This window comes from Danio rerio, chromosome 16, assembly GCF_049306965.1.
Source record: "Danio rerio strain Tuebingen ecotype United States chromosome 16, GRCz12tu, whole genome shotgun sequence".
Classification (NCBI taxonomy): Eukaryota; Metazoa; Chordata; class Actinopteri; order Cypriniformes; family Danionidae; genus Danio; species Danio rerio.
In genome coordinates this window covers 52308145-52322500 of record NC_133191.1, presented here as the reverse complement: position 1 = coordinate 52322500, position 14356 = coordinate 52308145, and the positions used below count along the sequence as shown (strand labels likewise).

Genomic DNA, 14356 nt, shown 5'->3' with positions numbered 1-14356 from the left:
TCTTTATAATGACATTAATATAGACTTCTGCTCATATTGCAGTACTTAATGTGAAGTGCAACATTTTCTGACTATATTTCCCCAAAGCTTTGCTCTGCCATTTACGTGCATTTTCCACCCACATTGGTTGTTTCCACTTCATATCATTCCCCTCTACCTGAAGCATGCAGAAAAGGCTCTTGAAAACATTTTTCTGCCTCAGATGACCCAAAAGGTCTTTTAGGAAGATCACAGGCTTGTTTTAACGTCCTCATCCGGCACACCATAAACACTGGATAGAGCTTGTGTTGTTGTCAACAAGTACTTGATAAATGTTTTCAATAGGATGCTGCTTGTTTTTGCGTTCCACTTTTACCACCATCACTGTTTTTAAGAAGTTTGCATCATCATGAAAATTTAAATGAACAGTACACTGCATAATTAGTGTTTTTGTCAGTATTTTCCCAATCCTAATATTGATTCAGTGCAGTATTGGTGGTTTATGGTTTGTATTGACCTTGTTACAGTTCCAAAATGTACACACAGTCTACATTTTATTTATTGTTTATTGTTATTAAATACACACTATTCAAAGTTGTTCTTTCTCCTATACGAACAAAAAAATTAAGACAATTTTTTTTCCAGTTTTATTAATTCTAATTTTGTTGAAAATATATTCAAGATGTCAATTCCTAATCAAAATGTTGTTGTTTTTGTCTCTATTGCACTAACTCTGGATTTAATTGACTAAAACAACATTACTTAGATCTGAAAAAAACTTTATGATTTAGGTGCCGATCACACATTTTTTTTCCATTCGCTTTTGCACTTTTTTATGTCACCGGACAATGACTAATTCAGTTTTGTTTTGTGTGTGAGTGTTGCTGTTGATATTGTTATAATATTTATCATACTTTTTATAATAAGTTGTAATGTTAAACAATATTGTGATGATAATGATATTCAAGATTTGTAAAGTCATACAGCTCTGGATAACTTGAAACAGTGACCACTACCCTCCTGAAGAAAAAAAAATGAAAAAAGCTTAAACCAGCCTAAGTTGGTTAGCTGGTTTTAGCTGGTGCACCAGCCTGGTTTTAGATGGGTTTTGGCCATTTCCAGGCTGGTTTCCAGCCATGTCCAACCTGGTCTTAGCTGGTTAGGATGGGAGATGACCAGGTGAAACCAGCTTGCCCAGCCAAACCAGCTGATCAAGGTGGTATTAGCTGGTCATTTTCCAGTCTGACCAGCTAAGACCAGGCTGGAAATGGCTGGAAACCAGCCTGGAAATGACCAAAACCCCTCTAAAACCAGGCTGGTCCACAAGCTAAAACCACCCAACCAGCCTAGTCTGGTTTAATCTGTTTTTTCAGCAGTAAGTCTCTCCTCTCTCTTTTTACTTTTTTTCAACTGTGGACGCACAGCACGCATCGACAAAAATGCAAGACATAGCTGGTGGTTAAAACATAAGGCATGTAGGGCACATAAGCACAAAATGCTCGCACCCGATAGTAAATCATTCAAAAAGCGCATTCGATATAGTCGGCCCCTTACAGTATATGTGAATATTTTTTGAAATATAATTTATTTCTACAATATAGGAAAAAAATATTATTATTATCAATGATAAAAAAAAATAATTATTTATGCTTTTGAATTGCATTATGGGATCTTGGTGTGTCCTTCAAGAACGTTTGAAGTTGAAAAGTTGGGAAAAAAATTTTTTTATAACATTGTTTTAATAAAAAAATAAATAAATTAATAAAAATTTTATATATATATATATATATATGTGTGTGTGTGTGTGTGTGTGTGTGTGTGTGTGTGTGTGTGTGTGTGTGTGTGTGTGTGTGTGTGTGTGTGTGTGTGTGTGTGTGTGTGTGTGTGTGTGTGTGTGTGTGTGTGTGTGTGTGTGTGTGTGTGTGTGTGTGTGTGTGTGTGTGTGTGTGTGTGTGTGTGTGTGTGTGTGTGTGTGTATGTATTGGTGGTAAATTCCAATGACTGTTTTTTTTTAATATAAAAAATTAAAAAATATCTAATATATTAAATATAATTCTATAATGGCTGTTCTTATCTAATATATTGTTAGGCGCAGCATGGTGGCTCAGTGGTCAGCACTGTTGCCTCACAGCAAAAAGGTTGCTGGTTCAAGTCCTGGCTGGGTCAGTTGGCATTTCTCTGTGGAGTTTGCATGTTCTCCCCATGTTGGTGTGGGTTTCCTCTGGGTGCTCCGGTTTCCCACTGTAGGTGAATTGAATGAACTAAATTGACCTTAGTGTGTGTGAATGTGAGAGTGTATGAGTGTTTCCCAGTACTGGGTTGCGGCTGGAAGGGCATCCACGGTGTAAAATAAATGCTGGAATAGTTGGTGGTTTATTCACTGTGGTGACCCCTGATAAATAAAGGACTAAGCCGAAGGAGAATAAATGAATGAATGAATGAATGAATGAATGAATAAATGAATGAGTGAATGAAAGAGTGAATGAGTGAATAAGTGAATGAATGAATGAATGAATGAATGAATGAATGAATGAATGAATGAATGAATGATATATTGTTTTAAACTAAAAGGTAACTAAAAAGTCACTTTGTCCAACTTCATAGTTGAATTTTCAACATCAAAAGTCGACAGACCTGAGTTGAACATCCCATAATGCAAATCATAACCGTAAACAAACAGAAAATACTTGTGAATCACAAAATACAGAAACTGTTAATTGACAAATATTTTGATATATTGTGCCACTGCAAAAGTCAATAGATAATTTAATTTGCAGTGTTTTGATTCTTTCCATGTCTTCTCTCAGTTTTAGCATTGAGCCCAATTATGACTTCTTATACATCTACGACGGACCTCACAGCAACAGTCATCTGATCGGCACCTTCCAAGACAGCAAGTTGCCAGAAAAGGTTGAAAGCAGCTCCAACATCATGCACATCGCCTTCCGCAGTGACGGGTCAGTCAGCTACACAGGCTTCCATCTGGAATACAAAGGTATGCTGTTGACGTCACCTTGAATTTTCAGTATCACACATGACTAAAATGAATAGAATTAGTATGGACATTTTCACAGACTACAAACTACATAAATATACAGCCAACTTGATTGTTTTCACTAGATTGAATTGCCGTTATCAGTTGTTTTCTGATAGATATGGGACCTACTGGTAGGCTCAGAAGGCTGTTATCATCCATCCAAATAGTTGATCATCTATAGAACATATGTGGTCTGAAGTTAACAAGAACTATTTATATAATTTATTAAATTTCTAATTAATTGTATTTTATTGGCGTCTACCCCTACCCCGACCATAAACCCAACCATCACAATACTATAAAGACAGATCTGGATCTGGAGTCTTTTCTATTAGTATAGCTGATTAATTATGTGGATGGATGATAATAGCCTTCTAAGCCCCTACTGGCCCATATCTATCAGCTGATAACCACTGATAATGCCCATTCAATCGAGTGATATCATTCAAAGCGGGTGCAAATATAACAAATTTTCTTTTAAAACAACCCATATGTGTGTGTGTGTTTTTAGTGTTTGCTCAATCTGTATTCGTGCTCTGGAGCGCTGCACATATCGATTTGTATTGACTGCGATGACCAAATGCTGACAGAGTGTTCCTTTTCATGTGCCCTGTTCCTTTAAGATGGCCGTGATATACTATTTTAAGAAGCTTGACCACAAAAACTGGAAAGTTTGAAAGGTTGACAGTGACTCACCGCTTGGCATTTCGTTTCATCTTCTTCAGCTTTATCATTCGCCATATGTCTTGTGTTCCTCTCCCGTATAGCTAAACTGCGTGAGGCCTGTTTTGACCCGGGCAGCGTGATGAATGGCACGCGGTTGGGTGGAGACTATAAGCTGGGCTCCACTGTGACCTTCCACTGTGATCCAGGCTACCAGCTACAGGGATATTCCAGCCTCACCTGCGTCATGGGCGCCACCAACAGGCCTGAGTGGAACAGAGCTCTGCCCAGCTGCCAAGGTACAGTCACATCTGCATCGTGGGAACAACCCATTTATCTGTCTATGAGCCGAAATATACAGTACACACTGTAAAGCATATGAGTATATTAGCAGTGTTTCATATTTTGTGATTCATGTTTTAATTTTTTTACGTTTATTTCTGCTTGTTAATTGCATTATGAGACCTCTGTCTTTCAATGTCTATCCTTTAAGTTTAAAGAAGTGACTTATTAATATTTTTAATAGTTTAAAGTGATATATTGTCTGTTTTGGGTTTTTTATATTACAGTACAAAAACCTTGCAATGAGCTGTCAGTACATTTCTATTTTTTTAATAGACCTATTTTTTTACACTCACTGGCCACTTTATTAGGTACACCTGTCCAACTGCTCGTTAATGCAAATTTTTAATCAGCCAATCACATGGCAGCAACTCAATGCATTTAGGCATGTAGACATGGTCAAGACGATCTACTGCAGTTCAAACCAAGCATCGGAATGGGGAATAAATGTGATTTAAGTGACTTTAAACATGGCATGGTTGTTAGTGCCCGACTGGCTTTTCTGAGTATTTCAGAAACTGCTGATTTACAGGGATTTTCATGCACAACCACCTCTAGGAATCACATTGAATAGTCCGAAAAAGAGAAAATAACCATATTAAGCTAGTTCTGAAGGCAAAAGGCAGTCCACCCCAGTACTAGTAAGGTGTACCTAATAAAGTGGCCGGTGAGTGAAATATAGTCCAATAATTGTTTTTTTTACAGTGCATGTTAAAGTAAAAAATAAAATAAAAATAAACCTGAGCATCAGTGTGCATGCACTTTGAATGATCCCTCTTATTTTGCTCAATTAAATCACATTTCACATTACACCCCCTAACAGGGACCTAGAGCCAAAGGGGGACATTTTTCAGGTCCCCTCTTGTATGTACCTTAAATAATGTTGAAATCGAGTAGTACCTGAACAGATAAATAAAGAGACGGACAGACAGACAGACAGATATTTAGATAGATTAAATGATGGATGGAAGGATGGATAGAAATAACAATAACACAGGAAATTACAGGAAATTTGTTAATAAAACTTGAGCTAAAATGTAAATAATAAACTGAAACTATGAAGATGGAAACAATCAGAATATGATAAGTACTATAATAAATCAGTGTTTGAATAATGCTAACAGATGGTGCTGTAAGAAAACACAAAATGCCTTTGCAGCCTGTTGTACTGAATAATCTGACAGGAATCGAGGAGTGTTGAATGACCTTTCGCTAATAAAAGAAGCAGATGTAAGGCATTTCTGTGACCTTTCACACTGCCTGATGAGACACAATCAAATGAACTATCAGAATCACCTCATTACAGGTGTCTGTTTCATGGGTTTACATGCAAATCTATAAACTCACCAACATGGAAAGAAGTTTTTCTCTCTTCTTGACTATTTCTGAGAGAGAAAAGCTGTCAGATAAAGCGTGATTTACTCAGGCAACTAAAGAAAGAAGGATTTGTGAGATCAGGTTCATTCAGATGTGGAGCAAACCAGTATATATTTACTGGTAAACTTCACTTAAAACAGTTATGAATCACAAAATATGGAAACTAAAATAAGATATATTTTCACAGTGTACATCAATATTACACTTTACATTTCAAGTTACATGCATATTTATTGTGCTTGATTAATTCATATTTTTTTTACATGTAAAATAATGTTGTTTTACTTGTGTAATTATAAATATATGACATGTCTTGTTGACTACAACTAACAGAAATCATGTAATATTTTTATTTTTATACAATTTTATTAGACATATTTAGATAATGCTCACCGCAAGCTACTCAATAAATCTGGTAGTGACACAGCAGGATCCCACAAACCAGTCAAAAGTCCATTACCCATAAATGGATTGTTCCCAGTGCAGACAGAATAGCGTTTTTCTCAGAGAGTTCTTTGAATCCTTGTACTTTAATAGAGGACACAAGTGTCTGCTAGAGAAAGGAGTTTTCGCATGGTTGAGCGTGAGGCGTCCTGACACGGCCTTGAATTGATATCACACAGAAGTGGTCTGAAGGCTATTCTATTGATTTCAGAAAGATTTTTTATTTTTTTTTGCACACATAGCATTGAAGACAGAACTATTATGCCCCCAATTTATGTTTAACATAGAGCAGTTCTTTTCAACACATTTTTTTAAGCATAATAGTTTTAATAAGTAATTTCTAATAACTAATTTATCTTATCTTTGCCATGATGACAGTACATAATATTTACTAGATTTTCACTTTTCAAGGTGCTAGTATTCAAGTGAAATTTTAAGGCTTAACTAGGTTAATTAGGCAAGTTAGAGTAATTAGGCTAATAATTAAATAACAGTGGTTTGTTCTGTAGACAATCTGAAAAAAAATGCTAATAATATTGACCTTTTTTTTTTTGTTTTTAATCTAGAAGAAACAGAACAAATAAGACTTTCTTCAACAATGCAAACTTGAATATAGTTAATTTGAGATTTATTAGAAATTCTTAATCAAATAAGGCTGCAAAGATGGATTTAATTTCTATTATCCTCTCTTACACACATTATTGTCTGATAAGATGGTCTGACACAAAATCTACAGTTTTTAAACCTCCGCAATTATTATATAAACAAGAACTTAACATTTTAGATAAAAAAAAAAACTGCTTTGTTTTCATAACTGCATATTTTACGCAAAACCTGCTTAGTTGGGAAAACATCAAGTTTAAAAATGAATGTGTAGTTTACAGGATTATACATGGTTTAGCTGCATGGGCAATTGATTTTTCCAAGGAGCCACATTAAACTCTGGGTTTTATGTGTATTAAAATAGAAAACATTCTGTAAAAATTGTTTAATAAACATTCATAAAAACTCTAAAATTAAAAAAAAGAATCAATTTCACACCCAAAACAGTATTTGAAAGTATTTTAAGACCAGCATCACAATATCAACTTCATATAAATGCCACAGGGTTATTTGTTTGTTGGTTTCATCTTAGTTAATTTATTTTATTTATTTATTTATTTATTTATTTATTTATTTATTTATTTATTTATTTATTTATTTATTTATTTATTTATCTGTCTGTCTGTCTATCTTGATTCTATCTTAATTGATTGATTGATTAATTGATTTTTTTTATGTTCAGAGAGAGAATTCTAGCCTATGTTGGGCTGAACAAGTGCACTGAAGTCAGACAATTTGACAGCTTGAATGTGAGGTGTATATGTAATGATCATCACTGAGAGAGGATCTGTATCTGGATTTGATAAATCGTTAGTCTTCCTTTATAACTGTGTAATTTCATACAAAGCGTAAAGCTGCCTGGTTGGTTCCTGTCACATGACTCTTGGTTCGCTCGTGGCACTCTAAAATGTTAAGATTTTTTCAACATGCCGCACCTGGAAAATGCGAACATGACATACCACATGTGCATCCCTTACTATTTGCGCGATGAACCCACGCATATCCATTTGAAATAACGAAACTGATTGCACAAAAAAAGACACTATATCTGAAAGTCTTCTTTTGTAAACTCGCAATATCAGACCTGCACATTGCAAGGCCCTGTTTGCGGTTGAATTTAAATTAAATAAATACTTAATGCGGGCCGATCAAAGAAGTCCAGTAGGCCGCATGTGGCCATGTGCACCATTGCTTGCCATTGTAGCCTATTGCCAATGCCGTTTGTTGTCCGTCCTTTTAGGCTGTTAAATTTGCCATTTTGCAAAGAATTGGATCCAGAATAAGAAATGCTTTGATTAAATTTCTATTGAATTCATGACTTTTTTCAAACTGTGGCTGAAAACTGAAAAAAAAACTGTAAATACTAGAGAAAACACATGTAAACCAATATACAGTCAAATCTATTGGGAGTATAGGACATAGCCACTATTGACCTTATCCATCCATACTTGTACAGAACACAGACCTTCCACCGTTTTGGTTTGCAGACTGATTGCTTACTGAAGATTTGTGTGAAGGAGTGTCAAACTGGTGCTTCAGTAAATTCATACTGATCTTGATGGTTTCTAATGGTTGGAAATAGATGGTTTCTGTTTGGTTACCATAACTAAAACAATGGAGTTTGGACTGCTTGAATGACATCTGTGGTAACTGTTTTGAAAAATGGTGGGTAAAATGTGTCAACCCAACAAGAAAGGGATTACACATTTGCAAGACCTGTCTTCTGCTCTACTGGGATAGTGATAATGAAAATGAAGTGGAATCTAGTTTCTTTAACCAGGTCAAAGCAAACTAGAAAAACTGTAAATGTTATGACACTGTTAGAGTATTTAGCAAGTAAAATGTTGCATTTTGACCATGAGCGCCACTGTTTAGGCCTGTGTGTAAACTGTTTTGAAAAGGTGGAGTTTCAGTTGTCTGCTGCATCTAAGCAATTAAGAAAAACTGCAATGTTAATCTGTTTCATATGATCCAGTCTGAGTAAGTTACCACTTAAAAACTAATTAATTATGTCTTAATCCGTTCTTCCTGTTTGAAAAGAAACTTTGAAACTGCGTCACGGTGATTGGATCGCGTCACTGTGACAAATCTCTAATTCAATGATTCAATCAGAGGGAGTTACAAGGTAAAAACTCACTGAATCAAATTATTCAATCAGAGCAAGTTACAAGGCAAAAACTCACTGAATCAAATGATTCAGTCAGAGCGAGTTATCAGTTAATAACTCGCTGAGTCAAACAATCCAGTCAAAGTAAGTCCAGTGTTATGACTCAATTCAACCAGTCAGAGTGAGTCTCCAGTTAACAAATGTCTGATTCAAATGATTCAATCAGAGCGAGTTACAAGGTAAAAACTCGCTGAATCGAATGATTCAGTCAGAGCAAGTTATCAGTTAACAACTCACTGATTCATTGTATCCAGTCATAGTGGGTTACCAATTAACAACTCCCTGATTAAATTGATTCTGTCAGTCTCCAGTTAACAAATTTCAAATTTAAATGATTCAGCCAGTTCGAGTCACCAGTTAACAACTCATTGATTCAATTTAGCCAGTCAGACTGAGCCTCCAGGTAACAAATCTCTGATTCAAATAATCCAGTCAGTCAGAGAGTTACTAGTTAACAAATTATGATTTAATAAGACTTAATTAAGGTAAATAACTGATTCGCTTTATTCAGTCTGAGCCAGTCTCCAGTTAACAACTTACAGAGTCAAATGATCCAGTCAAAGTGAACCTCCAGTTAACAAATATCTGATTTAAATGATCTCAGACTAGGTCAGAGTGAGCCTAGTGTCATGACTCACTGTTCATCCAGTCAAAGGGAGTCTCTTTTTAACAAACAAAGAAAAACTGCAATGCTTAAAAACTCAAAGATGTCTCGTTATACAGTCCGGTACAGACATCCTGTCAACACGCTGGAATTCACGCAAAGATCCAATCGCCGTGACGCAGTTTCAAAGTTTCTTTTCAAACAGGAAAAACGGATTTGCTTAAATTTTGCAAAAACAACCGAATGTTCACTTTATTTGTGAAATATATGTGTCCTAGTGTTTTAGCAGCGTGGGTCACGTATATGACTGTCAACATCTCAAAAAATGTGTCTTGGTGTTTCGTGACCCTTTAACGACTGGCTAAACCTTGTTATGAAATAAAACTAATAAACTTAACTCCAGAAGAAACATAATATTATCAGATATACTGTGAAAATCCATTTCCCTGTTAAATTATGACTTCAACTGTAGATGCATGCATGGATAGCCTGGCTATGTCTGTGTTTGGATGAGTTTGTGTTGGAACGAGTCTCCATCCGCTGGAACAGAAAGCGATGTTGTTTGGTTGCAGTGCAGCGGGTAACAGCTCACAATGACTCACTAATGGCTCATTGTTCTGCGCTGTTTTGCAAATGATCTGCTGGCATAAAGCTTGACACATCTCCTAGGAGAGAAAAGAAAAGTTTATATTTTGCATTCAGCATATTCCTTGATGTTTCTCGATGTGCCTGGAGATCTGGACTGAAGTTATACTTTAGCGTGAGCTGTGTCTCTAACTACTTGCTGACAGATGCATGTTGAATAGATTTAGACCACAGTGAACACTTTCATTCATTTTTACTGCTTTATTGCAAGCTTCTGGTCTAAGTTAAATAGCTGATTCAATTTATTCTCCTGGGTATTATACCATTATATCAGTTCTCCAGGTTAAAACGTACTGATTTAAATGATCCAGTTAGAGTGAGTTACCAGTTAACAACTCGCTGAGTCAAATGATCCAGTCGGTAAGTCTAGTGTTATGAATCAATTCATCCAGTCAGAGTGAATCTCCAGTTAATAAATCTCTAATTCAAATGATTCAATCAGAGCGAGTTACAAGGTAAAAACTCACTGAATCAAATGACTCAGTCAGAGCGAGTTATCAGTTAACAACTCACTGATTCATTGTATCCAGTCATAGTGGGTTACCAATTAACAACTCCCTGATTAAATTTATTCTGTCAGAGTCTCCAGTTAACAAATTTCACATTCAAATGATTCAGCCAGTTCGAGTTATCAGTTAACAACTCACTGATTCAATTCAGCCAGCCAGACTGAGTCTCCAGGTAACAAATCTCTGATTCAAATAATCCAGTCGGTCAGAGAGTTACTAGTTAACAAATTATGATTTAATAAGACTTAATTAAGGTAAATTACTGATTCGCTTTATTCAGTCTGAGCCAGTCTCCAGTTAACAACTTACAGAGTCAAATGATCCAATCAAAGTGAGCCTCCAGTTAACAAATATCTGATTCAAATGATCCAGTTAGAGTGAGTTACCAGTTTAAACTGATTAAATTCGACTTAAGTTAAAGAATCTATTCAATTTATTCAGTCAGAGCGGGTCTCCAGTTAACAACTCACTGATTCAAATAATCCAGTCAGAGTGAGCCTAGTGTCATGACTCACTGACTCAGTTCATCCAGTCAAAGGGAGTCTCTTTTTAACAAATATCTGATTCAAATGATTCAATCCCGCAAGTTACAAGGATAAAAACTCACTGATTAAAATGATTCAGCCAGAGTGAGTTGCCAGTTAACAACTCACTGATTTAATTAATCCAGTCAGAGTGAGTCTCCAGTTAACAAATTTCTTATCCAAATGATTAAGTCAAAGCGAGTTACAAGGTAAAAATTCACTGATTCAATTTTTTTCAGTCAGAGTGAGTCTTCAGTTAACCAATCTCAGATTTAAATGATCCAGTCAGACTGAGTTACCAGTTAACACCTCACTGAGTCAAATGATCCAGTCAGACTGAGTTAACAGTTAACACCTCACTGAGTCAAATGATCCAGTCAGACTGAGTTACCAGTTAACACCTCACTGAGTCAAATGATCCAGTCAGAGTGAGTTACCAGGTAACAACTTACAGAGTCAAATGATCCAGTCAGAGTGAGTTACCGGTTAACAATTCACTGATTTAATTTATATAGTCAGAACAAATCTCCAGTTAACAAATCTCTGATTCAAATGATCCAGTCAGAGTTAGTTTACAGTTACAACTCACTGAATCAAGTATTCTAATCAGAGCAAGTTTCCAGTTAACTACTCACTAAGCCAAATGATAAATTCAGAGCGAGTTACCAGTTAGTAACATCTCATTGTTTTAATTAATCCAGTCAGAATGAGTCTCCAATTGACAAATGTCTGATTCAAATGATCCAGTCAAAGTGAGTTACAAGTTAACGACTCACTGATTCAGTTTATCCATTCAGAGCAAGTTTCCAGTTAACAACTCAATGAGTCAAATGATCTGTTTAAAATGAGTTACTAGTCAACTACTCACTGGTCAATTTCTTTAATCAGAGCGAGTCTCCAGTTAATAAATGTCTGATCCAAATGATCCAGTCAGAGTGAGTTACCAGTTAAAAAACTCAATAAGTCAAATGATCCAGTCAGCGAGTCTCAAACTCACTAAGTCAAATGGTCCTGATGGGAACTTTGGTACATGATCCTTTGTCCAGTCAGAGTAAGTTACCAGTTAACAACTCACGGATTCAATTTTTTCAGTCAGAGTGAGTCTTCAGTTAACCAATCTCAGATTTAAATGATCCAGTCATGAGTTACCAGTTAACACCTCACTGAGTCAAATGATCCAGTCAGACTGAGTTACCAGTTAACACCTCACTGAGTCAAATGATCCAGTCAGAGTGAGTTACCAGGTAACAACTTACCGAGTCAAATGATCCAGTCAGAGTGAGTTACCGGTTAACAATTCACTGATTCAATTTATATAGTCAGAACAAATCTCCAGTTAACAAATCTCTGATTCAAATGATCCAGTCAGAGTTAGTTTACAGTTACAACTCACTGAATCAAGTATTCTAATCAGAGCAAGTTTCCAGTTAACTACTCACTAAGCCAAATGATAAATTCAGAGCGAGTTACCAGTTAGTAACATCTCATTGTTTTAATTAATCCAGTCAGAATGAGTCTCCAATTGACAAATGTCTGATTCAAATGATCCAGTCAAAGTGAGTTACAAGTTAACGACTCACTGATTCAGTTTATCCATTCAGAGCAAGTTTCCAGTGAACAACTCAATGAGTCAAATGATCTGTTTAAAATGAGTTACTAGTCAACTACTTACTGGTCAATTTCTTTAATCAGAGCGAGTCTCCAGTTAATAAATGTCTGATCCAAATGATCCAGTCAGAGTGAGTTACCAGTTAAAAAACTCAATAAGTCAAATGATCCAGTCAGCGAGTCTCAAACTCACTAAGTCAAATGGTCCTGATGGGAACTTTGGTACATGATCCTTTGTGCAGGGAAGTTGCTTGGTGTAACACACTGCATTCAATCAGGAAGGAGTCTCCAATCACTTTGCTTATTCAGATGATTCAGTCAGAGTGAGTCTCCAATTATGATTCAATAAACCAGCTGATCCAGTCATTTCCAGATCCGCTCTTTTGTAATTAAAGTCATGCAAAAAATCAAAAGTACATCATCATACTATCAGCACTTTGACTCAAGGTCTTGATTTGTCTATTTTGTCCACCTCTATCCTTTTTCCTCTATTTTTACTCCTGAAGTGTTGGTTTCCGTCTGCTGCCAATTAGCAGGCAGTGGGTGTCGTGATGGAGGACGAGACGGCGGTGGCAGGACTCTCCACTGCTGCCAGTCTCTTCATAGACCTCTGCTCTTCAGCCTGCACACCATTGATTAATAATGGATGTGTTTGTGTGGGGGTCTCGCGCTTGGACTGTCGTATGCATGCACAAACCCACAGGGGCATCTGACGGGGCGTCTGACGGCTCTCTTACACTCACTCCTCCACCTGTACGAGCGACTCGCGGGTGAGAAGAGATGCTGGATGATCTGCTTGGGTTTTATTTGTGCCTCTGGAGAGATGAGCTGAACATGCTGTACTTCTGCATGTGTGGAGACTGAGGGGAATTATGGAGGAGCTCAAGGAGCTTGATCCTAAACATATGAAGTCACAATGCTTGACTGCTTTTCTATGACTACATAAAGAGGTATATTAGAGCAGACTGATACGTTTACAGTGGCTTAGTATATTTTATCTGAAGAATGCACACAGTATTTTTATGTGAAACTGTATATTTTACAGTAAAAATATACAATGCTGTACATATAATACAGCATGATAAATGGTGTAAATACAGTGATCTTGCTGTTATTGATTAAGAGGAAGTTACTGTGGATTCTACAGGAAATTGTTTACAGTGTACGTATAATTAATAAAGTCGGAGATGTTTAATGTAATTTGTCCTTGATTATACATTTAGTTATTAGTTTCTATTTAACTATTGTTTTGTTTTCTTATTTGTAAAGGTTTTAATTTATTGTGGTAAGCCTAGGGCAATATGATTAATTTTTTTAAGTATTACGATTTGAGAAAATTTAGTCATAAAACATTGTAAAACATAGCTTGAACATTTGTATCTTTAACATTTGAACTGTGTTTTATTTAGAGTTAATTTTGCTTATTGCTTGAGATAAGTTGATAGTCATTTTAATGCATGGAAAAGCAGTATATTCAATAGATTAAAATGACAATTTAGATGGTCAAAAATCTCACTAATTTGTAATCAAGTAATAACTGCAAAATGTAACAAAACATAACATTAAACTTAAATTGAACTTAAGCTTAACCTATATAACCCAACGTTTAATGTAATCTTTACCTCAACTAAACATGAACTTAAACTAACTTAACTTAACTTTACTTTATTTCAAACTTAAGATTAATCAAAACTTAACTAAACTTAACTTTAACTTACTTAACCTCTAACTTAGCTTAGCTAACTTTAGCCTTAATTAGCTTAACTAAACTTAAATCTGTTTTTAACATCAAACTTAACATTAAACTAAACATTAAACTAAAAGTTTAACTTTACTTAACATCAAATTTAACAT

General features: G+C 35.7%; 1 protein-coding gene across 5 annotated transcripts in view; it reads left to right on the top strand.

Moving 5' to 3' along the window:
- Positions 1 to 14356, top strand: part of csmd3a (CUB and Sushi multiple domains 3a) — a 598216-nt gene that overhangs the window by 291683 nt on the left and 292177 nt on the right. For all 5 annotated transcript variants that reach the window (XM_068214255.2, XM_068214256.2, XM_021467030.3 and 2 more), the window contains 2 exons: positions 2787 to 2974; positions 3784 to 3978. In XM_068214255.2, coding sequence (XP_068070356.1) covers positions 2787 to 2974; positions 3784 to 3978 — 383 coding nt within the window. The remainder of the gene's footprint in view (positions 1 to 2786; positions 2975 to 3783; positions 3979 to 14356) is intronic.